The 24,451-nt window shown below is 40.5% G+C and overlaps 1 protein-coding gene across 3 annotated transcripts in view; it reads left to right on the top strand.

The window, feature by feature from the left end:
* The window catches only part of itga7 (integrin, alpha 7), a 36,713-nt gene that overhangs the window by 8,483 nt on the left and 3,779 nt on the right, over positions 1-24,451 (top strand). The window contains exons 2-25 of one of the 3 annotated variants that reach the window (XR_002746962.3): positions 7,876-8,003; positions 8,550-8,629; positions 8,837-9,092; positions 10,298-10,429; positions 14,952-15,159; positions 15,322-15,518; positions 16,085-16,173; positions 16,305-16,432; positions 16,722-16,817; positions 16,947-17,008; positions 17,314-17,483; positions 17,721-17,867; positions 18,591-18,706; positions 19,375-19,561; positions 19,666-19,740; positions 20,061-20,140; positions 20,294-20,371; positions 20,781-20,883; positions 21,142-21,354; positions 21,757-21,873; positions 22,079-22,192; positions 22,851-22,949; positions 23,229-23,354; positions 24,070-24,236. Coding sequence is in view for 2 of the 3 variants with exons in the window: in XM_023284636.3 (XP_023140404.2) it covers positions 7,876-8,003; positions 8,550-8,629; positions 8,837-9,092; positions 10,298-10,429; positions 14,952-15,159; positions 15,322-15,518; positions 16,085-16,173; positions 16,305-16,432; positions 16,722-16,817; positions 16,947-17,008; positions 17,314-17,483; positions 17,721-17,867; positions 18,591-18,706; positions 19,375-19,561; positions 19,666-19,740; positions 20,061-20,140; positions 20,294-20,371; positions 20,781-20,883; positions 21,142-21,354; positions 21,757-21,873; positions 22,079-22,192; positions 22,851-22,949; positions 23,229-23,354 (3,001 nt within the window). In the remaining variant the exon portion in view is untranslated. Of the gene's footprint in view, positions 1-7,875; positions 8,004-8,549; positions 8,630-8,836; positions 9,093-10,297; positions 10,430-11,132; positions 11,241-14,951; positions 15,160-15,321; positions 15,519-16,084; positions 16,174-16,304; positions 16,433-16,721; positions 16,818-16,946; positions 17,009-17,313; positions 17,484-17,720; positions 17,868-18,590; positions 18,707-19,374; positions 19,562-19,665; positions 19,741-20,060; positions 20,141-20,293; positions 20,372-20,780; positions 20,884-21,141; positions 21,355-21,756; positions 21,874-22,078; positions 22,193-22,850; positions 22,950-23,228; positions 23,355-24,069; positions 24,237-24,451 lie in introns of all 3 variants that reach the window. The other 2 variants (XM_023284636.3, XM_023284637.3) reach the window with 2 other exon arrangements.

The following is a 24,451-nucleotide window of genomic DNA, read 5'->3' as shown; positions in this document are numbered from 1 at the left end:
GCAGTGTTAGAGCTTCTTTGATTTAAGTAGAATCAATATAGATGAATGTTATTACAACTCTAAAGGCAATGTGATTGTTATCCTGCTATATATCTTAGCTTTGTGCTTGGAATGAGGCACCAGTTTGTTTTTTTAATCCTATTAATATGTAAGCAGTAGAGCAGCAGATACACTGTGAATTGTAAAGCAGCAATTAACAGCTAACCAATTTATTTTCTGTAATTCACACCCACATACAGACACGCAAAGAAGACAAGACGCAAAGGTGACCTGGAAACTTAGAGCTGATTAAAGGTGTCATTTAATGAATGCGTTTGTCTGCCTGTGTGATAGACTGCTGACCTGTCTGGGGTGTTTTCCCTGTTTGTCACTGATTTTGCTCTGCTTGACACCTCCCAGAAAGCAGATGAATGAATGGATGGACCGCTAATGCATGCGACCTTAACTACCAACAAACTGCTTTAAGGAAAAACATTAAGAAAAGAAAAGGGAAGGAGGGAAGTCTTAAAGTAGAGCTGGAATCTGAGACCCCAAGTAGATAAGTATAGGAATAGACAGATCAATAGATGGATGAGTAGATAAGGGGGAGCAGAAAAGAGGAGATAAAAAGGAACAGGGGAGGGATGGTGTCGGGGTTGTGTCCTCTTTACACTTTGGACCTGAGGGCCAATCATTACCCCATCTATGCCTCAAAGTGTCTGTTCACTTATTGATCAGTGGGGCAGGTGGTGAGCTTGGGGGTTGTTAAAGATGCATGTGCAGTGAGGATGAGGTTACCACTGTCCTCAAAGACAGTGGACAGGACCATTTTAGTAGCCTCCTTCTGCTTCGAATCTATTTTCATCGCAGTGCTGAAGTCATATGATTCCATGCAAAATTTTAATTTTTTAATTTTAAAATTGAACATGAAGATTGATGTTCATAAACAAATCGTTTAAGCAGGAAGTTGAGTCACATCCGTGGGCACTGAACCACAGTATCCCAAAGGGGCTTCTTGCAGGAACCAGCAGCTGTTTCTGTCTCTCTCTTTGCACCTTGTCGTGAGTTGTCCAGCCCCTTTTCTCTGTTTCCCAGAGTGTGAGAGAGTTGAGATGTTAAAAACATAATGATTCACAGCTCTGTCACCTCATTCTCAGCTGTCGTATTCTCATCGGCAAAACAGAAAGAAGAAACTGGAGCCAGGTGTGAAATCAGCTTTTTTCCTGAAACTGGCAGTTCAGTTTTACTAGACTGAGTGTCTCAGACTGGCTGCAGTCAGTTTGTCCTTCTATAGTTCACACAGTTGCTGCACGGCTTTCTGTTGCCTGCTGCACATGCGTGTGTGAGTTTATGAATAAATATTCGACCGGCTCATGCCTCTATTAATGTCCACATGCTTGCACGTTTTCCTTGTATGTGTGTGTAAGCATGTGTGTGTGTGCCCAGGTCAGAGGTCACAGTCTTGCCCCAGGATAACAACAGAAGGCCTAAAGAGCCTCTGGGCCCCTCGCTGCTCCTGTAGAGCCACAGTCTATAGAACAACAGCCTGTCACTGATCTGTGATGGACAGATGTTAAAGGCACACAGATTAGGAGGCACCAGCAGCAACAGTCATGAAAGTAAATAATGGAAATGTTTAGGGCGGGTTTGATTCAACATCTCACAAACTGTATAAAATCCCATGGCTGCAACATTCCGAGAGAGGGTTGGGTTCAAAAGAGACATTTGTTAAAATTTCATCTCTAAATGGATCTTCACATTAAAACTACAACTGTGTAAAAGCTCCCATCCCCTTCGGCGGATTGCTTCGATGATGTGGAGTCACGCTGAGGCCCTTTTACAGAACAGAGATTGTGTGGCTGCCTCATTAGCCGCTGAAGTGTTTTCCAGTCTTTTCTCTCTCTTGTCATTTTTCTGCTGTTTTTCTCCTTTTTTAGTTTGAGTGCCAGTACTTTCTCTCCATAAACAAACCAAGGGGGGCCAGGGATTCTCTTGGGATGACAAAATACCTTTCAGCAGATGTTTGTGCATCTTGTTTGACTGTGTATTTGACATGTTCACAGATGGGAATGCTGCTATTGCCTCTCCAATATTTTTATAGTAGCAAAGAAACCGCAGCCTGATTTCTACTTCATTGTCAGCTGTTTTTTTTTTTGAGCATATGAAACAGTCAATTTTAGAAATATTCTTTGCACAAGAGTTGGGGAAGCATATGAGCCTGCAACAGAAAACATGTCCTAAGTAGACGTGTGATGCATTTCTCCATCTCGATCACATTGTTGTCCAATGTTCCTCTCGCTGCCTGTATTTGAGGCTTTATGCATGCAGAGATGTGACTCCTGAAAGTGGGGGAGGAGTGAGAGGGGATGAAATTGTATTATAGAGTGTGTGCACCCATGGGGAGGTGCAGAGGGGAAGATGGGGGGAGGGTGGATGGGAGAGAGTGTTGGGGTCACTGCACATGCTCCCCTTCAGAGCGCACATGGGTACGAGTGCAGCGCAATGAGTGTCTGTGTTGCTTTTGTGATGATCAACTAGAAAAACAAGAGTGGTGCACGTGGAGGAAAAAGGGGAAGTCATAAATCACAAATCAAAGCAGAGGAATATGAAGTTCACAGATTCTGGCATCGCACTGTAAAAGTTTAACCTTTATCAGTGACAGTAGCTGAGTGGTAAAAATCTGTTTCTTCACATGCAAAATGTACACCTGCAAACAGGAGCTAAACATCTGTGTGAGAGACAGATGACAAAAGAGGACCACAGTGGTGTTCATGTTGTGTATTCGTTCGTCTTCCCTCTTCATATAATGAATAGTTTCTCTTAGATCGGTGCAATTACTTGATTTAACAATGATTGATGGCATAATGGTTTGGTCTTCTCTGTTACCATTTCAGTGCTATTTTTTAAGCATTAATGATAGTTGTCCATATTGGTAATCAGTGCAAGTTTTTTTTTTCATGGTTATACTTTTCTTAATTTTTTAGCACCAAAGTCAAGCCTGCAGGTATAGCAATGTCAGTCAGTCTGTTGGTGGGTTCACCACTTAGCTCCAGACTGACATGTTTCAACTAACATTCAGCCTCAGCAACACTGCTAAAAAGCTAATCTAAGATGGAGAAAATTACAAACGTTTCCTTACTTTTCATCGGTATTGCCATTGTGATCATGTTAGCATGCTGCTATTATCATAGTTCAGGCCCCAGCGTGTCTGTAGACGTGTTTTAGTCGGGGTTCCCTGATGCAGATAGAGCTCAGGTGCTTAATCTAATCTGTGTGTTCAACCTGGCATGTAATTCACACAAACACACATATCTGTGCATGCTAGTGCTGGCTCTGTGGCGTCTGGGTTCATGTGGGTTTTCCACTACACAGTGTCACCGTCACACTCAGCACCCTGATATCTTCTGTAGGGTCAGTGTGTAGATTCAACAACATGCCCACGAACACTCACATTACACACACCACACACACATGCAGACACACACATGATGCCAAATGTGGATTTACTGAAAGATGAGCTTGGAGCTCATAATCATATGAGTCAATCCTGAACAATGAAGTGGGCTAAGAAGTGGGTAAAGGGCAAATAAATGAAAGTATTACTCAGCTGTGACAATTTATCTGTGTCAGATTTGGGATGTGTGCCTGTCTGTAACCTGGGTACTTTCCAGTTGTAAAGGATAGACTTACACTTTTTCAAAGTTTGAAGGCTAATCCACAAGAAAAGATATTTGAACAGATTTCTCTTCCTCCTGTTCATACTGGATGTTAAAAGGTCTCATTCCCAACATGCTTCAGTATGAGTGATGGGAGAAAGTATAGTCCAGTTTATCTCAAACTAATACAAGCCTTCAACAGTCTGAGCTAATAACATTAAATGGTATCTTTCACAGTTACAGTCCTTATAAAAATCACTCTTTGTCACTGTTTTTGTAACTTTAGAAGACATCTAATGGATTTTTTGATTCAGTGACTGAAGTTTCATGTTATCTTCAAATACAATTTTAGTGAATTTTTTGCATAGAATAAAAATTGTGTATTTTGTCTGTCATCATGAACACTCAAAATGCTTTGCAAAGGAGACCTCTTAAAGGCAAGTATGAACACAAAAGATGTTACAGCAAAACCATTCTAGTATGAATGTTCACATTTGAAGCTTCGGGGTTGTGATGACTGTTAAAGGCTGCAAGGCCATGGCCATTTTTAAAATTAAGATTTTCACTTTTCAAACAAATTAGGGGAGATTAAGGAAACTGTATATGTAAATGGTCTAAACAGGACTGCCACTAATGATTATTGCTCTTTGTTTAATTGATGAACCATTTAACAACATTTTCCAGTGGTTTGCTTTCTTTGGCCAAACCCAAAGATTTTTAATTAGCTATTAACAAGATAAAGAAAAGAGGAAAATCCTCATAACAAGAAGGTGTAACTAGTATATGCATAATAGTGTTTTTCCTTGAAATAAAATTAAAATGTAATCACAATTAAATGACTCTTCAATCTGTCAGCTAATCATTTCAGCTCTACTCTGAAATATTCTCCTACATCATAACCAAGAGATGTGATAGTATCATATAATATGTAACTGCAGGTCAGTAGCTTTGGTAGATATTCATTCTAAATTGAACAAAACAAAGTTGAAACCCAAGAAAACCTGCTTAAACAGTTGTATGCCTGGATATACAGTATCTTATGGTTTGAGTGATGTTTTCTACGAGATGAAGTAATTCATTCTGGCAGGATCCTACAGATTGGAAAACAGACATGTTGGGAGCCATCCCAGTCTCTTGTCCAAATAATGGTGCTATAACAGATAACTGGACCTCCCAGGTTTACACCCCAACACCTGCCCGTGTATCTGCACATGCAGGGAGAAGGAGCCATATCACCTTAACTCCTAAACATAAACCAGAGCCTCCTGGAATGTGGGGCTATTATAGGGATTGGATCTTATCACTTTTTTTTTTTAGTGATGTACTATTCCTCTCAACCAAATCTGCTTTGGTAAACATGTGTTTACATCAGCGTAACACTGCTTAGTTGTTTATTCATGTGGGTCACCAGGTTCTGGCTCTTTAAGATGAAATCACTCCTGAAGCTCGCACAGCTGCACCTCAGCAAGAGGATTTGTCAGGAGAGAGAAGGCAGCAGCAGAAAATAGAAAGTAGAGCTGTCTGGCAGCCTGGGTGGTATCAGTGGCAGTTTGTGTGTCTTAATCAGTGGGGGGAAAGTACTCGAGGTACTTGCTTTTTACTTGGATATTTTCCTTTGATGCTACTTTGTATATTGATCTACATTTCAGAGAGAACTAATACTCTCATTGCACCTGTCAGAGTGGTGTAGTTACTAGTTGCTTTTCAGATTGAGGTTATTAAACTGGCCTCCCTTGCATGCTGGCACAATCACTAATCACCACATCAACTGATGTATTTATCAGAATCTGAATCAGAAAAGCCTAACGTTCAGGCAAATATAAACAAATAATCACATAATTCATCATGTAGAAGCAACATTTTCTACAGCTCAAGTGTATTCACTCAGGAGAAATCTAAAAACGGGTAGTTTAGGCCAAGTGCGTTCGCACACAAGGAATTTGACATGCAGTACACAGCAACAAAAAACAGACAGTAAAAGAATAAATATACAAATCTAAATCTTAGAAACTCTGAATAAAAAATGCTATTAGTATAAGAAGTATAAGAAATACTGTGTAAAAGTAAGTGTAAACAAAGCACTGTGTAAAAAAGACAAATTTGCTTAACCAGGGTAATAAATTAGAGTACAATTGAAATTCCAATATTGCACATTGTTATTAAGGTATTAACATGAAGTTGAATTATAGTCCATGTATTGGATGTTGCAGTGGTAGTGAAACAGAAGTCCTTAATGATTTCCTGATTTAGTGTTCCTAACCTATAATATACATATTTTTAATCATATCAAATAATATGCATTATTAATAAAATATCACCCTGAAAGGAGTGTTTCACCTCATTGAATGCTTTTGATACATTAAGAATTGAATGCGGTGTTTTTAACTATGGTAAGCTATTTCAGCTCTTACTTCAGTTATAACAGTCCGTTACAGATGTCAGTGTGCATCTGTTTTATAAACTTAGCCTGGATGAAAGAATTACAGAAATATATCAGAGTCAGGATGTAGGCCTACTGCTGTAGTGACTAGTGGCTCCATGATGCTGATCAGTCATCACCAAACCAACTTGTTGATGGATGAAAAGTGAACTGTGACCCTAACTGCTGCTTATGAGATTAGCACGGTGCTACTGTGTGCTGTACTCTTGCAGTGCTATTGCTGCATTAGGACAACAAACTGAAATGTAAACACTGCCAGCAGACTACAATTTACACTAACCCCATTTGTAACCCACATGCTACTCCTCAGTTTAGCCCCACTGCAATACGATCCATCTACCAGTAATAATGAAATGTTTGGCTGATCAAAACAAATGTTTAAATCCAATATTTCCATCTTGTTGGGCCTCCATAGCTTGCCTAGTGGAAAAGAAGAGCGCATCAGAAAAACTGGATTTAACATGTTATCAGTCTGACAGTAGACATTTGTTGAAATATTAAAACAATGCATGTATTTCAACTGTAACCTACTCCAGGCTAGCAATGCTAACAATATAGCACCATCTGCATATGTAGTACAGATATGGCTTTTTGCCAGCACAAATATCAATTAAACATTGTGGCAACAGCCTTAAGACAACAGCTGTAGGTTATAGGTTACATAGCTGTACATATGTGGACTGTTAACGAGAAAGAAATCAGTCACATAGCAGATAAATAAGAATTCAGGAAGCTTTTTTGTTTTGCTGCTTTATAATGTGTCTGCATACCTGCTGTCACCCGTGTGTGTGTGTGTGTGTGTGTGTGTGTGTGTGTGTGTGTGTGTGTGTGTGTGTGTGTGTGTTCCTGAAAATCTAGAAGGAGATGATTCACATTTGATCCAGTTACATTACCAAGAATAGAGTGGGGGCAGTAATACAAAAATGTACTCAATGTACTGTATTGAAGATAATAACCTCAATTATTCAGCACAGCAGTGCAGAGGAGCTGCTGTGCGTCCAACCCTTTTGTTATGGCTGCCTCACTCTGAACACCCAGACGACCACTCAGTTCTTCTGTATGGTTCATGCTGTACTTTGAGCTTGTTAGACTGTATTTATAGGTTAAATACTTCCCAGCCATAGAGATAGCTCTAATTTAAGTGTGTACATGACATGGAAGATATGAGGATAGCTCACGGTGGGAACTCTGCACAGATTTTCCAGTACAGTATGTAAGCGCATAGCTGAGCCAAGCATTTTAATTGCTAACATAACTGTTATAAGTAAAATTAAGGTATAGGCAAATGCTTCAGTTGTTGCACCAAATTTAGGATCTCTCTCTTTCTTGTTTCTCTTATACGCTGCACTTTGCTCTCCACTCCGTCTCCACTGCCTGTTTCCCCATGTCTCGCTTCCATGCTTATGCCATGGCTGATGGTGTTGGGCGGAATGTGGCTCAACATTCGGTTTTTAAATAGCATCCAAGCCTGAATCAGCCACTCCTAATAAGGCAGAGGGCATTGACACCGGCCCCAAAATATCAGCAACCACCTCACTGAGAATAAAACTATTCCTTGCCTTGATAGTAAAAGAATGACGGGTGATATGCTGCTGTATGCTACTGCAAAAAACAGATTTCACAGAGCTGGTATGAAAACACTGTACATCAAGATAACTTGACAGTGTGTGGTGTCTGGAGGAGGTGTTTGTACTTTACAGAAACAGTGGCTGAAATTTTGGACTATTGTGAATACATTTCAAAGTGTAATCAATAGTTGGGAGCAGGTGTTACAGTTAAATGTGTGTGATTTTCCTTTAGGATCTTGGTAGGAGCACCGCAGGCGGCAGGGCAGGGGAAGCTAAGAGGCAGTCGACCAGGAGCTCTGTTCAGGTGTCCAATCACACCAGAGGAGTACGACTGCGAGAGGGTTGATATCGATGGAGATGGTGAGTTTGTCATACAGGTGAAAAGATTTGTCAATTTATTAATTAGCTGGCGGATGAAAGAGCGAGTTGGGTAATGAAAATTTGATGTTGGTTTCACAAATTTGCAGTGTCCTCCAAGGATATCAAATGAAAAACTACTGGTTTGGTTAAAGGAAGAAAAATAACACTTTACACACAACATTTTAACTTAAAGAATGAGCATGAGTCTTAAAAATAAATTATTAGTTTCCCTAGTTTGTGTAACAGTAGAAATGTTTAAAGCCTTTCTTTTCTGGAATCATATGGTGCAACATCAGCATGTTCCATTAATGAGCCTTTTGGGTTGACTGTGTTGAGCAATTATGAATGCCACCATATTTTTTGCTTTCAAAAGCTTGTCATTAAAATGTACTGAAACACATTTTGTCTGCAATATTGAAAAGTGAAATGTAATTTGTACAACTCCTTACATAACAAAGTGCTGTTTGCTTACTGTGGCCTCAATCCTAATTGGTTTACAATATGGAAATCATCACGACTGGCATTTCCTTCTGTGTTTTCACTCAGTGAAATGGGAAAGAGAGAGCAAAGACAACCAGTGGCTGGGAGTTACAGTCAAGAGTCAGGGGATTGGAGGGAAGGTGGTGGTGAGTATCAGATACGTCGTGTAAATTCATCAGTGCAGTAGGTTCATGTGTAGAATAACAAAAAAAATCATGTTCTGCTGCTGACCCAGACATGTTTGGTTCATCTGCTAAGTTTTTATTTATGTGGATGATGAAAACATGTTTCTAGATGACTCAACCATATTGAGAATCATTCTGTTTAGAAATGACATCCATGTCCTTCGCCAGACCTGTGCTCACCTGTACGAGCTGAGGCAACGTGTCAGTAAACCTTCAGAGACTCGGGATCCCATCGGGCGCTGCTACGTCCTGAGTGAGGACCTGACTGAACGAGATGACCTGGACGGAGGGGAATGGAAGTTCTGTGAGGGTCGGCCTCAGGGACACGAGCAGTTTGGTTTCTGTCAGCAGGGCCTGTCTGTCAGTTTCACCCCAGACAACAACTTCATTCTGTTTGGGGCTCCAGGAACATACAACTGGAAAGGTAAAGTGTCTGACTTTGGCAAGCCTGTTCCTTTTTTTGTCCAAATCAACCCTCAGTAAATCTGCGTGGTGTCATCTGGGAATGCATAGATATAAAGACCTGACACCCATCATGTGATTGCCTCAAAGACTTTTGCTCATGTGCAAATAGTGGATGCAAAAACATATAATATGTGAAATGTTTCTGTTGCAGCTACTGTAAGCTAGAGAAAATAACTGCCTAATGAAAGTAGTGCTACTAATAGGACAATTCAGTTAATTTATACCTTAATCTATTGATTGAAAAGTGAAATTATGCAACACAGTGGCTGCACTTAATTAAAGAAAGCCCTGAGATTTATCTGATGTAGAAATCAGTTACTGGATTGATTTATAATTTATTGTCATAGGCTGCCACATGAGATCAATGCTGTGCTTTGCTGCCCTATAGTCTTAATTTATATAATTCACGTTCTAAAACATTGCAATATAAGTCAATGTGTAGTCTGCTAGATGCAATCAATGCTTCTTATTTCACTGAATGTTATTTTAGAAAGCCTGGGCTATTTCCACTGTGTCCACGGTAAAGAATGTGTATTTAAACGGATAGACACTCTGTGACTGTGTCGGTCGAATTCAAATTTATTTATATGATGCACAAATTCTAAGCAAGTTTTGAACTTGTAGTGAATTCACAATGGAAAAGTATGAAAATGAAATATACTGCAAATGGTGAATGCTTGTTTCAGACAGTGCAATGCACAATAGAAATAAAGGAACTGTTTACAGCTGAAACTGAAGGTAAATTGCAAATGTTGGTGAGATAACTCAAGAAAAATCTTGGGATAGAAATAACATAAGAAAACACTTTCCCAACATGCCTATTTGTGAATTTTCATTTTGTCTTGTCTTTGCAAAGTCACATTTTGATCGAAACCAATGCTGCATGTGAATTGTACCGTACCCTGTTTGTATGAAATGGTAAAGTATGTTTATTTTTTGTATGCTAACTAGTAAAATAATACACTACGCTGATCAGTATTTAGCACATATTGTAAAAGTTTAGGTGTGTGTGTGTGTGTGTGTGTGTGTGTGTGTGTGTGTGTGTGTGTGTGTGTGTGTGTGTGTGTGTGTGCTTGTATGCATCTGGTGTTGTGTCCACTCTGTGACCCATTGTGCAAATGTTTTCTTGTCGCTTTGCTGTGCCTTCACCTGCTTCCTCTCCAGGTGAGATGCGCGTCCAGCTCTTCAACCAGACGCTGCTCAACCTCGGTTACTATGACGACGGACCCTACGAGGTGGCAGATCAGAAACAGCTTAATGCCCAGCTCATCCCTTTGCCCTACCACAGTTACCTGGGTAGGATTCACCCTCCCTGCTCACTGCTGCCTGTGCACAGTAGAGAAAGAGAGGGCCGGGGAGGGACGACACCAGGGCTCAGACTGCACCCCAACGTGGCCGACTCAACCATGGGAACAGTAGCTGCTGCTAAACTGCCTCCGAAAGGGAGAGAAAACTTGTTTCAGTGTCCCTGTCTTTCCCTGGGGATTATTTCTGGCTGAGCCTTTCTGTGTGTGACTCATAACACCCTGAATATGACTCCACCTCATTATTTGAGCTCTCTCTCACCGTGGGTGGACATGTGGCCTGACATGAATTCTTATGATGCCAGTATTTGCTCCCGAACAAGGCAAACACTGTATGTCCCAAAAAAACACACTACAGTGATGTTATCCGCATTCCAGCCAACGCCCTCGTCTGAAAAGAGGAAAACACGTCGAAACTTTAAGAGGGTGGTTTACAGTGTCGGGGTACAATCTGAGCCCGAAGTGACGTCTCTTCTCCAGGTACCAGGCGGTTTTTGCAGGACGAACCGCTGCAGCACCACGAAAACAAAGCACCAATCAATCGCTACCTGTCTCACCTGCACTTCCCTGTCCCCCCCTTTTTTTCTCTCTTGTCACTCTTCTGTTATCCTCACCACCCCATCACTCCCCTCCCACGCTCCTCTTCCTCCCCTCTGTCTCCTTCTGTCTTTCTCTTCCTGTTTTTTGGGCCTCAGGGCTCTTGTTCATGGCTAGCCCGGTTGAAGACGCGCTGCTGTACAAAACTCTGGAGCCCACCAACCGGCCCACACCGTTTGAGGATGTAGCTCATAATAGCTACTTAGGTTTGTAGGCCTGAAGTGTTGTTGTTGTTTGGACCTCGGACTGGGCTTGTAGTGGACGTTCTTCCTCTCCGTCTTTTGTCTTAGTCCTGTCTCCTAATTCCACGTGGTGTCTATAGATTTTAGTGTAGTTTACGTGCTAGGTCAGGCCTTGTCTTTACTGTTATAAAGAGACAGCCATCCAAAACTGTCAATTTATTCTAAAACTTGGGTGATTTAATTTAAGACAATTTGATTTGTTTCACGACTATTGTTTTCTTTTTCTTTTTTGTCTAACGAGCTGTTGAATTAAAAAGATGGTTGTCTCTTTGAGTAGCAGGAAGTTGTCTGTGTGTTCTGTCTGTAGATCTCTGTTGTCTTTAGTGTGTCGAGCCCGTTGCATGTGTTTGTCCGGATGAAGCTTTCCAGGGTATCTTGGTGGTGGTTTAACGATTGCTGTAGTTTGACTAAGCTGAAACGTTTTTAAGGGTTTAACTAACCTACGATCTCACAGCTCAGGCTCAACTTCGAGCTAAATGCTAACATCAGCATACTGACATGTCCACAGTGACGATGAGAACATGCTGATGTTTAGCTGGTACAGTCTTTGACATGTTCTTCACCTTAGTTTTGCATCTCAGCATGCTAACCTGTAGCTAATTAGCACTAAACACATAGTACAACTGAGGGTGATGGGAATATCATAAGTTTTTTAAACATGTCCTCACACCTAAACAAGAGAAAAGGTTGATTACCAATGACTCCCAAAACTTTGTGCTGCAAATGAGTGTTTTGCTAATTGAGGTACTATAAAAAGCAATAAAGTCTGTGATTGGAGGAGGTGGGCAAGGCAGTGCCATAAGTCTTTCAGAGGTTGTTCACGAGGGGGAATGGGGTCAATACCCCATGTCGAACCATCATTTTTAAATGTAGTTGACTGAATATTTCTTTTTTATTATTATTGTTTTCTTATCCATATTCAGGTTTTGTTTTGTTAGTTACTATACTAAACTAAACTATTTGGTTAAGTTCCGGAAAATCTCACGGTTTGGGTTAAATTAGACGCTTTCAAATCTCCAATAGGCTTCCACTCTGTTTTCTTGGTTACCACGGTGATGAGTCATACACCATCTAAAAGGCACTACTGTGACAACATTGTTGGAACCCTGATAAGTTCAGAGAGTTTACGTGAACTTGCTCACATGCTTACAACAGTTTGTCTCTATAAATATTGGTCATTGAAACCTCCCTAAGCAACTGACCTGTATTAAGATAAGATAAACTTTATTGATTTATTAGAATGTCTTTACTTGTGATTGTATACCACATAGTCATGACAAATTACCCCTCCTCCTGACATTTACTGTTATGTATGTTATTTTAATGCCCTAAAATGACACATGAAAAGCTTAAAATGTGTAGACATGACAGGCAAAATGCACCTACAGTCGCTTGCTCTTTATACACAAATACTATAGGGATCACCAAAGATGGTGGAGTTGGTTCATTCATGGGCACCGTGGGTAACTGTACAAACTTTCATGATAATCTTAAATCCATCAGTGGTGAACTGACGGACTGACATTATCTTTCATACAGCTGCAGCCATATAGAAATAAATCCGAAAGATAGCTTGTTTTTTCGTTTTGGAGAAAGTGCTGTGAGACATTTGTTATGGATCTTCTGTGTCTGTGGGTAACGACCCACCCTCTGCTGAACAGGGCCTGTTTATTGTTTTGTGGGGTTGCACTTATTATTTCCAATTAAGTGTGTGGATCTGCTATAAATCTCTTTGTTCACATTCCTCCAAGCCTGCTTACTCTCTCCCTCACCATATTGAGCCGTCTCCTTGGCAACACTAATTCTCACATGACCTTTTAGCCTTCATTTATAACTCACATGCTTCCATTGATCCTAACTAGATGATGTGCCACACCTATGCATGCTTACTAAAATGACAGAGACTGTTGGATCTCAAGTGTCACAGGATTTCAACCGCTGCTAAAATGCGGTCACGTATAAACAGTAAAACCACTGATTCATTTGAAGAAAGAGTCTAGATGAATAAAACCAAAACATCCCTTTTACCTCCTTCAGTGCCAGATCAAATCCAGTTTATGGAATCTCCTTTTTGCAGAGTGTTCGGCTAAAGTGACAAAGAAAAGGCTTTATTCTATTCCCATATTGTCATCCTCAAAATAATGAAGGCTCTTTTAATTTGTTGCACATACATCAATTTACATTTAAGTTTCCTCAGCTCGAAACTGACATCTTTAGTCCTGCCTACGTCTTGTTTATTAAGTAAAAAGAAAAAACATGGGGGAAAAATGCCATAAAAAGAAAATAGAAACAGCTTTTTACCTTTTTAAAAAAATTCTTCAAATTTCACTTAATTTTAGTCACACCATGCAAATAAAAATATGTGAAATTAAACTCAATGAATGTGTTGAGAGTGAAATGTGGACAAAATCTTTAGTTATGTTTGTGGCATGTGGCATGCAAATAACAATCAAGTGATGTTTTTACCCTTAAACAGATATTTATTGAATAATTTGTAAGGATTGGACCAAGTTAATGCACAGCTGCAAATCAAATTAGTGACAAGGATGGCATAGAAATGTTACTAAATCAACAATATAAGATGGGAAAAAAAACACCTGTAGACTGAAATTAGAGGAAAGAAACAATTTGAAATGGCATCCACTCTTTACAAATAATGTCCTTGGCCTAAATAATGAAGCTAAACCAAGCTGTTTATTATAGTTAGCGCCTTTGTTCGGCTCCTGCAGGGTCCCCATCTCCTTTAAAAACCTTTTGCCCCATTAGGCTTCTATTCCCTATTTAGCTTTACAGTGTCGACCTTGTTGCGAGCCTGTGTGTTAAAAGTCACCCGGTGAGGAAAAAGTAGCGCCTATTCTCCGTCCGCTGGTTTTATAGGAGCTGCGATGTTGCATTCCACACCTGCCACCCTGGAGCTGCTCCCTGTGTGTCTCTGTTGTGTCTCCTTCTGCATGTTTACTCAGGACTAACAAATGTCCTCCGTGTCCTGATGGATTATTTTTCACACCCTCTGCCTGCGTTTTCTTTTTCTAAACTAGCAAAACCAAAGCATGCAATTGCTTGTGTTAGCTTGAAATGTTTGATATACGTGTTATTTCTCGCAGCTTGATGAGAAAATTTCAGCACAACATGAAGTAAATACCCCCCCCCCCACTTCTTACTCACTCCTTTGCTTTATTTGATTTACATGCAAGCACATCCTCACATTCCTTCACACAAACACACACACATGTGTAGATGCACATTTTCACAGCACACCCGCACAAAGCAGGGGATGCTTTAGGTAATAAATCTGATTAACCTCCTCCTCCCACCATGTTTACATACTGCCTTCGCCAGAGGCAACTGGTGCAGAGCTGCAGCATCTCCTGAGACATTAGACGGAGGCCGATTCATCTCCCCCCCGTTACTGTCACAAACGGCCTTTCTGCTTTTGCCAACAGGCTCACAACCATCTGCAAACACGGCACACAACGTTTACAGCCATCATGAGTTTGGCATAAAATCAATAGTCACTTAAGGCACACATTTCATTAGTAAGGAGATGAGCAGAACATGGTGCACTGAGAGGAGATGAGCCTCTGAACCCCATGGTCAATACTAACCCCTGACCCTTCCTCCTCCTCTTCTTCTTCCTCCTCTTTCTTCTTTTTTTTCTTCTTCTTCTTCTTCCAGGGTTTTCTGTGGACTCGGCCATGGGGATAATGAGCCTCGGGGAGCTGACCTTCGTGGCCGGTGCACCACGGGCCAACCATACAGGGGCGGTGCTGCTGCTGAAGAAGGACAACGTGTACCGGCTGGTGCCGCAGCACATCTTCTGGGGGGAGGAGCTGGCGTCTTCATTCGGATATTCAGTAGCCACCACGGATCTCAACAGGGACGGGTGAGGAGAAGCTGAATGTAAAGTCTGGATAATCATCATAAATCAACCACAACATTGTGACCAGTGTTAATAAAAGTAGAAGCACTACACTATAAAAAAACTCAGAGGTGACTCTAGAAATAATTAGTTTGGGGTTTTTTTTGCCTTGTTTTCTGTCCCTAGCTGGACCGACCTGATTGTTGGAGCTCCTAACTTTTTTGACCGTAAAGCAGAAATCGGTGGAGCCGTTTATGTGTATCTCAACCCCTTTGGCCACTGGGACGATCAGGCTCGGCCCATCCGCCTCAATGGGACGTATGACTCCATGTTTGGGATGACGGTCACCAGCATTGGAGATCTGGACCAGGATGGATACGGAGGTGGGAACGATGTTTATTTAATTTACTGGGTGAATGAATGAGCTCAGATGTTTGTCATGTTCCAGGAGACAGTGCTATCTTTTACATAGATCTGTACTAAACATTCATGGGTTTAAATCCTAATCTACAAAGACTGCAAATAGTTAAAACTAAAGTTGTTGAAAATTGACTGTAAGCCGAACCCTGATAGCATTTGTGATAACATTTGGAACATTCATATCTTTATCAAATCAAATATAATTAATTAGGACATCTAAAATAACCTAGTTGATCAAGTGCTGAATGTGTTATCAGACAGACAGATACAAAATTATGTAGAAAATATCAAGACAGGATAAAACTAGTAAAAATTAAGCCTAACCCTAAATTTAAAACAAAATAGAAAGGAATAAAATACAAAAAAATTACATACTAAGAGCAGCCAAAAACCCAAAAGCCATTGAAAACATGTAGGTCTTGAGGTCTTCCTTAGAAAAATATCGATCAGAATTGAACAGAAGTATCACTGTTTGTTTTAGGTTTAAAACGTTTACAACATAACTGAATGCTGTTTTCTGTCTATACAGATATTGCTGTGGGAGCACCATTTGATGGACATGGAAAAGTTTTCATCTACAGAGGCTCGGATGCTGGAATTGAGACAAAACCTGCTCAGGTAAGCTCACATATTTCATGAACAATATATTAAAAAAAAGAAGAACCGAGGGATAAAAGTGAGAAGATTGAATGAAAGAAAGAAAGAAAGACACACATGAGACTGAGCATCCTTTTTCTTTAACCCATTAGGTGCTGGATGGCCGTGACTTTGACGTGAGACGTTTTGGATACTCCATCTCAGGTGGTTTGGATATCGACAGCAATCACTATCCAGACGTGGCAGTGGGGTCTCTAAATGACTCAGTGGTTCTCTTCAGGTGAGTTATTAAACCACCCAAATCAAATCTGCAAATATATTCTGAAAACTAAAAGTATTTGACACAGGGTCCTCTTTTTTATAAACCATTTACCTCTATTTTAATTTATTTTTATTTAAAAAAATTACCAGATTCATGTCTTATTAGACAATAAAGACATCTCACCTGTAATGATCTGTGTGAAATACAAATGGGGTCATAAATATTGCATATTTATTCTAATTTTTCCATTAGTTGGTCATACTTTTCCTTATACACACATTTTTCCATGCTTTTTTCGGTCCTCAAGGTCTCGTCCAGTCATCCATGTGATCAGAGAGGTATCTATTGACCCTCAGTACATCGATCTGGAGCAGAACAACTGCAAAGGCAGAGATGGCGTCTGGTAAGCACTGACAATGTACAAAACTACCAGGATAACTGAACTAAACCCTGATTTTAAAAACATAATTTGTATAGTTCTAAAGCTTCTAAACCTGCATTTTTTTCACTATCCACCACCTTTCTTTTTTAGCGTGGAGGTCAAGGCCTGCTTCACCTTCACAGCCCACCCAGTCCACTATTCTCCACACATTAGTAAGTCTGACCTCGGTTTTCAAGCTTGTTTTTCTTCTTCTCTCACGTGGGACTTCATATCACTCCCCACAGTGGCAGCAGTCATTTCTATTTACAGTAGAAAGCAACCTTATGTGTGAGGTAACAGTAGACGTTATTATGATTAAATCACAGCTGTGTAATAGTGTACCCCTTCAGATGAGGGTCTTCCTATATGCTCTGGCCCTGGTGGGCTCTTTAAGTGCTCTCTGTGTGTGTCCTGACATTTCTGTATTTCAATCACTCTGTCTCACTCTATGCATCATCCCATCCTGCTCCCCTTCCAGCCCTTGTGGTGCACTTTGAAGCTGACACCGAGCGTAGGAAGCTTGGCCTCCCGCACCGCGTTAACTTCCTGGGCCGCAGCTCGCTGGAGCCTGAGTATACCCAGACAGAGGAGGTGGAGTTGCATCGGCAGCTTCACCCTGTGTGCACCACGGCTGTCTTCCAGCTGCATGTCAGTAACGTATAACTGCCAGCTTATTGTTTCGGTTCTCTGTTTTATTCAAGCAGTGGGAAATATATGGGATTTATACTTGTACAATGTGGGGTATTTTTTGCTTTATTTTTAGTGCATTGAAGACTCTTCCTTTTCATGATATATTATAAAAATTCACACTCTCCACTTTTTCCACCCCAACCTATAGACCAAATCTCTCACTGGCCATTATTCTGTTATCTTCTGTCTATATAGGAGAGTATACGTGACAAACTTCGTCCCATCTCGTTGGCAATAACCCACACGATCAAGTCCCAGCCACCACGCAGACACTCTGCCAAGAAGTTGGAGAAGCTGCCTCCTATACTCAATGTCTCCCCCTCTAACACACTGCATTCTGAGGTCTGTAACAAAACGCAAACTTTTTTGTGGTTGGGTTGAATTTTAATGTGATACGGATTACTGCATAAACAAGCCAACGCTTTATGGAATGTTTTCCATCAACATAGCCTCTCTGCTTTAATTCAGACTCTTGTATACAGCAATTCAGCATTTTGTTATCACATATGGCATATGTTTGATTGCTTGGTTCTTTTGTTACAGCAGAGTTACTTTGCATGCATCCCAGTTGAACACTACTGCTGCAAGGAACTGAGTGAAGGGCTCTGTAAAATTTTAATAAAGCACAATTGACTGATATGTTTCTATGCTGATGTATCCTCTCTACCTTCTCGCTAGCATAGTTTGCTGCGGTTTTATTTACCCTTTGATCTGCTAATATCTGCTGCTAAACAGTCTTTATAATCATGCAGATGTACAACAGAAATGCAATTAGGGCTGCAAATGATTGTTTTTATCGCCAATTAATCTGGTGACTATGTTCTAAACTAACTGATCAATCATTTATGTCAGAAAATGATGAAGAAACCTGATCACAATGCACATAGTTTTTAATGTGACATTTTATTGGCCATTTTCTCTTACGAGAAGCCGGAAACAGTGGGTTTTGGACAATTTTGTTTAAAAGATAATTTGCTTATTAAAGACCTTTTAGTAGGTAGAGAATGCCCTTGCAGATGTACAGTCCATCCACAGCCTGACATTGGTCTGATTTAACCCCTGAAGGTGAACTTCCTTCGAGAAGGATGTGGCACCGACAAAATCTGCCAGAGCAACCTGAAGCTGAACTACCAGTTTGGAACGAGACCCCTGAACTCTGACCTCTTCACCCCTCTGCCAAAGTTAGTACCTGTCCTCTCATTTCTGCATGAGCTGATGGATATGGTGATGTAAACTGTTGCCTAGCAACCCACACGCCAACACAGTTTTGTGTATGCAATGGGAATAATGTCTGTTTTTGGTCCGTTTGCTGTTAATATTTGAACATTCACTTGATTTAATGTTTGTTAAATTAATTGCTTGGTACTAAATTACAGTAAGTTACCTTTTCAAAAGCTTTAATGGAGTAATTATTCATTATTTAATCATTTATTGATGTTGTATAGGCATTAATAAATGATTAATCTGTGGCTGGGCTTTCATAAGTTTTTACCATTTATCGATGTGTTTCTCACCTAAATACAACAATTTCATAAGCTTTATATTGACAAAAACCTCCACTGAATGTGTCGTCCTGATGAGTCAGAAGCTGAAAAGACAAAGTTTTATGTTTAAGCAGGATAACCATTTTTATATATAACAAAGAGATAATTGTATTTTTCTGTTGTACAGATTAAAAATGTGACAGATTATGTATTCATACAATATAGTAATAAATGATTTTTCTTTTGCTTAACACATTTGCGCCCATCCTTCAGAGAGTGTTGATATGCCACTAGCTGAGCGTTTTACTGTCAGGCATTAATGTGTGTTTACCTCTGTCCTCACTGTTTCCTTTGTCTTCATGCAGAGATGAGGACGACGTGCAGGTGTTTTCTCTGTCAGACCAGCGGCTGGTGGTTCTGGAGATCAGCGTCACCAACATGCCCTCTGACCCTCTGTACCCTGACGAGGACGGCGATGACGCTCACGCCGCTCAGCTGCTTATATCTTTACCAAACACGCTGTCGTACGCCGGCTCCAGGATCCCACCACAGGTGTGTGAGCTCTGCTAAGAAAAATACAGTCTTGAATCAATGTTATAGAGGTGGTATCATACGCTAGAAAACTGGATGTTCTTTGTTTGATTTCCTGACTGTAGATGAGATGTCAGGCTAACCAGAATGGCTCCCAAGTTGAATGCGACCTTGGAAATCCTGTCAAACGAGATACTAAGGTGAGAAAAAAGTGGATATGTTTGTCAAAATGTTGAAATCATGCAACTTGCTGTCATATAAACATACTGCATACAGTACGTTTATCCTAAAATTGATGAAAGCTACCGTGTCATGCATTTTCATTAACATTTAATATTTGCAGTGTTGAATTTTAATTAATTGATCATTAATTTAAGTATATAAACCAATTTTGTAGAACAATAATGCATCCTGACTCAAAAAAGTATCAGCAAAAACATCAATTAAAAGCTGCTTTGTTCAATAATTGTCATTATTTTGAGTATTTACTTGGTATACACACTTGTTTTTTGTCTCTCAGTTGAAATTCTCCATCAACCTGAGTACAGCTAACATCACCATTGTGACCACTGAGCTGACAGCGGATCTCTTACTGACAACGTAAGGCCTCCACATCTTCTCTGATAGTAAAACATGGATGTGACAGCACAGATCAGTGTTTTACTTAAAGTTAAGCTTTCGATTCATTTAATGTTTTGTTTGCTAAGACTAAATGATTCTTTGTTCTAAGTAATTTTATTATATTGTCCTCAGTATCAGTGAGCAGCCTGACTTGGCCCCGGTCACAGCTTTTGCTAAAGTTGTGATAGAGCTCCCTCTGTCTGTTAGTGGGTGAGTACACAGTTTTCCATCAATACATTAAAACGATCTGTTGGGGTGAAGCTGACTTATTTTTTAAACCTTTAACATGCTGGTTAAGGTTGTTGGAATCATGTTATTCCACACTGTTTGACAGAGTCACATATATTTTTGATGGTCTTATTCCAACAACTCCAAATGTTTAACACTGAGGGAAGTTTTTTATGTGTGCTTCCGACAAGTATTCAATAATATTCTAGCTGTCTTGAGTTTAATTTTTCCAAAATCTGCCTGACATACTCATGATTTCACAGCATGAGTTTGAAATGACTGGAAATGAGGTGAAAGCAGTACATCTACAAAGAAAGCAGATTTTCCTGTGGAGCTGTGTGATCGTGTGTGAAGCTATCTGACACACTGATGCGATCGTGTTTTACTGCAGACTGGCTCGTCCTCACCAGCTGTTCTTTAGTGGGACGGTGAGAGGAGAGAGCGGCATGACCAGTCTGGAGGACATCGGCAGCCCGGTCGATTTTGAGTTTGTGGTGAGGAAATCATTTTATCTACGACACTCATGTCTCCGCTTTGTTTGCCACATGGAAACATAAGTGTGATCATTGTGTTTGACAAGTTTTCAGTAAATACTAACTTGGGTTAATCATATTTTGTAAATTAAAGATGAGGGATGTCTTAATATACTCTAGAATAGTCTAGCAAACATAAAGGACACAGTGCAAAGAATAAAAAATGAATGCCAATAATTGCACTTTCTGATATAATATGCTGTATGTATTTTCTGTCAGGTTTCTAATCCTGGACAAGCTCTCCAGACGCTCGGCTCTGCCTTCCTCAACATCATGTGGCCTTACGAGCTGGCCAATGAGAAATGGCTCCTGTATCCCGCCAGCCTGAAGTTTGAGGGCCACCCGGACACACAGTGCAGCAACGCAGGAGCCTTGAATCCTCTGACGCTTCAGAGCTCCTCACCTGAAGAGCTTCATTCTGCCAATCACACGGTAGGTGGAGCACTTCAGCTCTGGCTTTGGTAGAGAATCTGTTCCGACAACAAGTGAGGCAAGCGTGCTAACATTTCTCTAACAAGCTAAACAACGCAGCATCAGTGTTTCCTTTCATTATCTGTGTTATAGTCGGACAAACAAGTTCGTGTTTTTTTGATAAAAATAACAACTGGGAATTGGGAATTTAAGGGTTGATTCTAAACCCAGTGCTAGATTATTTTTCTTCTAGATCATGTAATATCATAAGAGAGAGGATGTCAACAATGTGACCACGTGTGATTCACTGAATACTTTCTCTTGAGTCTCAATTTTTCTTCGACAACAGCATCCATTATGTCTACACATCCTTTATCTTTTTTAAAAAAAATCTAACGTGTGTTCATGCATCTCTTTCAACAGGTCAGGAGAACACGGCGCTCCCACCCAGAGGAGGAAGGTCAAGTCATGACAAAAGGCAGCGTGGGACGAACCACACCAGCTGTGGCGGCTTCAGAGAGACGCAAGTCGCTCAAACTGGTAAGCAGGACAAGAAAGCAGCGAGAGGGAAACGATTTACTGATTCCCTGCTAATGCACTGAATCAGCCTGACTTTAAAAAAAACTGTAGATGAACAAATGAAGAGATTCAGGCTTTTCGCTGCTTCCATCGCTGTTTACATTTGGTACCAGTTTATTAAAGAAGAAGCCCTTCGGAGCACTCAGTTTGTCATTTTGTTCCCCAGGATTGTCTCCTGGGCTCGGCACGCTGCGTACTGTTCCAGTGTCCCCTCCACAGCTTCTCTGGTCAAGCTGTCCTCAAGATCCACGCCAGACTGTGGAACAGCAGTTTCATAGAGGTAGCAAGAAAAATAAATATCCTGTCATCAACACAGTAGCACCTTTGTACACATTATCTCTCCATCTCAGCTTCAGTCCAACTGTTATGGCTGTTTCTGGCTGTCACATTCATATAAGTGTGTGACTAATGTACTGTACGTGAACGAGTGATAGCTGCAGCGAATGCTTTTACAGAATGAATGATGTGAAAGCAGTCAGCAGTCAGCTTTAATTGCTGACTGCTGAGGCTCATGTGCATTTCATTTTCAGTGAGACCAAAGAGTAACAACAAAAAATACACCTAATATGTTAGTGTGGTATTCAAAGAAATGGCGGATGCAATTTTTTTGAGACTCATTTGGAAATCAGAAACTATTCACACAATTAAAGGACTTGTGATATTTTGCTTTGCATTGTTTATGTTTGTAGTTTCTGGTAGAATCTGTCTGGTATGATTTAGTAAGACAGAATCATATTATTTTTGGCTAAAATCATAACATCTCTGTGCGCTGGGTGTGTGTGAAGAAAACAGAAACAGAAAAATGTAGAATTTTGTTTAAACCAGTGAAGATATCCCCAAGATCTAACATGAGGTTCCTTTAAAAGCAGGGACACAATAGTTTCACTCATCGGGTATTACCTAGTTTTGACAGCGGTTTGTCTCTCTGTGTCTCCCAGGAGTTTCCTGCAGTTAGTGCTCTGGAGCTGCTGGTCAGAGCCAACATCACTGTGAAGTCCAGCATCAAACATCTCGTCCTCAAGGATGCTTCTGCACAGGTACTCACACTTTATTCATGCAAAAGCCAATTTTCCAAAACAAACAAACAAAAAAGATTAAATACGTGTTTGCTGTCATTCTCCAGTGAGCAGCTGTTAGTGCATAGATGTATGAACAAACAGTATATTTTAATAGCAATGACTAACATTTAGCAAAAAAAAAGATGTGTAATTTGTGAAAATATGAATAAAAGTATGTCTTTAAATACACATATTACCCCTACAGACTGATGCACTGATAAATATGTATCTGTTTTTCCATCCTGCCTTCCTCTCCAGATTCCAGTAATGATTTATCCTGAGCCTGGTCTTGCTGACCAGTACTGGATCCCCTGGTGGATCATTATCATCGCCATCCTGGCAGGGATCCTGCTGCTGACTCTACTGGTCTGCATACTGTGGAAGGTAAAACACAAAGATTAACTCTCAAACATCTACCCTGCATACACCTTTATATCTGTGCAGTCTCACATTCTTCAGTGTCTTTTGTTAAATTACAGGTCTTTATCATGAAGAGCACTGAAAGTATTTATTATTAAAATGATGGAAAACAGAACGTGAAACCGATTTAGTAAACAGTGAACAATGTTCTGTTCTAGTAAGCAGTGGTAAAGAAACAGGGATAGTGTAGGATTCAAACATTCAGAATTTTACTCATGTAAAAGTGCAAAAGTATTGTCACTAAGTACTCTTAAAGTAGCAAAAGTAAAAGTACTAATTGTACAATATTGTACTGTATAGCGAGCTAGCAGAAGCTAACATGTCTATAATTAATTGTGTCGTTTACTGGAGCAGAACAGTAAAGTGCCAGTACTTCATAAGTCACTGATGTCATTCCTGTCTCATCACTGGCCATGACTTTGCCATTTTCTTCTCACTCTCCACGGCCGTCCAGTTATTTGCCTACTTTGCGCTGATCTGTCCTGTAATCATTTTATTCCCTCCAGCTCATTCTCATCTGTTCCTTTCCTCCTTTGTTCTTGTGTGTGTCCTCTGTGTCTCTTTCCCTTTTGTTTTGTCTTCTCTCTCTTCCGTCTGGGGACCGTCTGTCCCTAAATCCCCCTTTCTATTACGTCCATTCTTTGTTTCCCCTGTTCCCTACGGTGATCTGTTGCCCCAGTTTGGGTTCTTCAAGCGCAGTGAGCGGCGCCGGCACTATGAGACGGAGTACTACCATGCCCACTTGGGGGTCCAACCCTCGGAGGCGGAGAAGCAGGCATCAGAACTATAATACAGAAAAAATATTTCCCTCTGGCCTGCTCTCCCCTCCTCCTCTCCCTCCATGCGGTAAAAAACCTAGCTTTGTTTCTCGACCCACTCTCAGGCCGGTGGTGTTCATTACAGCATGAAATATGAGCACATTTAGGCACAAATGACCACAAAAATGGGGTGATGTCACAGCAGTAATACCTGAGACGGAGGGTAATTGACCTTTTGCTAAAGCTCTGTCCCTCTTAGTTACGGTTGCTATGCTTGGCAAGTTTTCCAAGACATTGCTGACT

The sequence above is a fragment of the Amphiprion ocellaris genome, chromosome 5 (assembly GCF_022539595.1).
Source record: "Amphiprion ocellaris isolate individual 3 ecotype Okinawa chromosome 5, ASM2253959v1, whole genome shotgun sequence".
Classification (NCBI taxonomy): Eukaryota; Metazoa; Chordata; class Actinopteri; family Pomacentridae; genus Amphiprion; species Amphiprion ocellaris.
The sequence above is the reverse complement of the archived record's forward strand: the minus strand, read 5'-3'. Positions and strand labels throughout refer to the sequence as shown.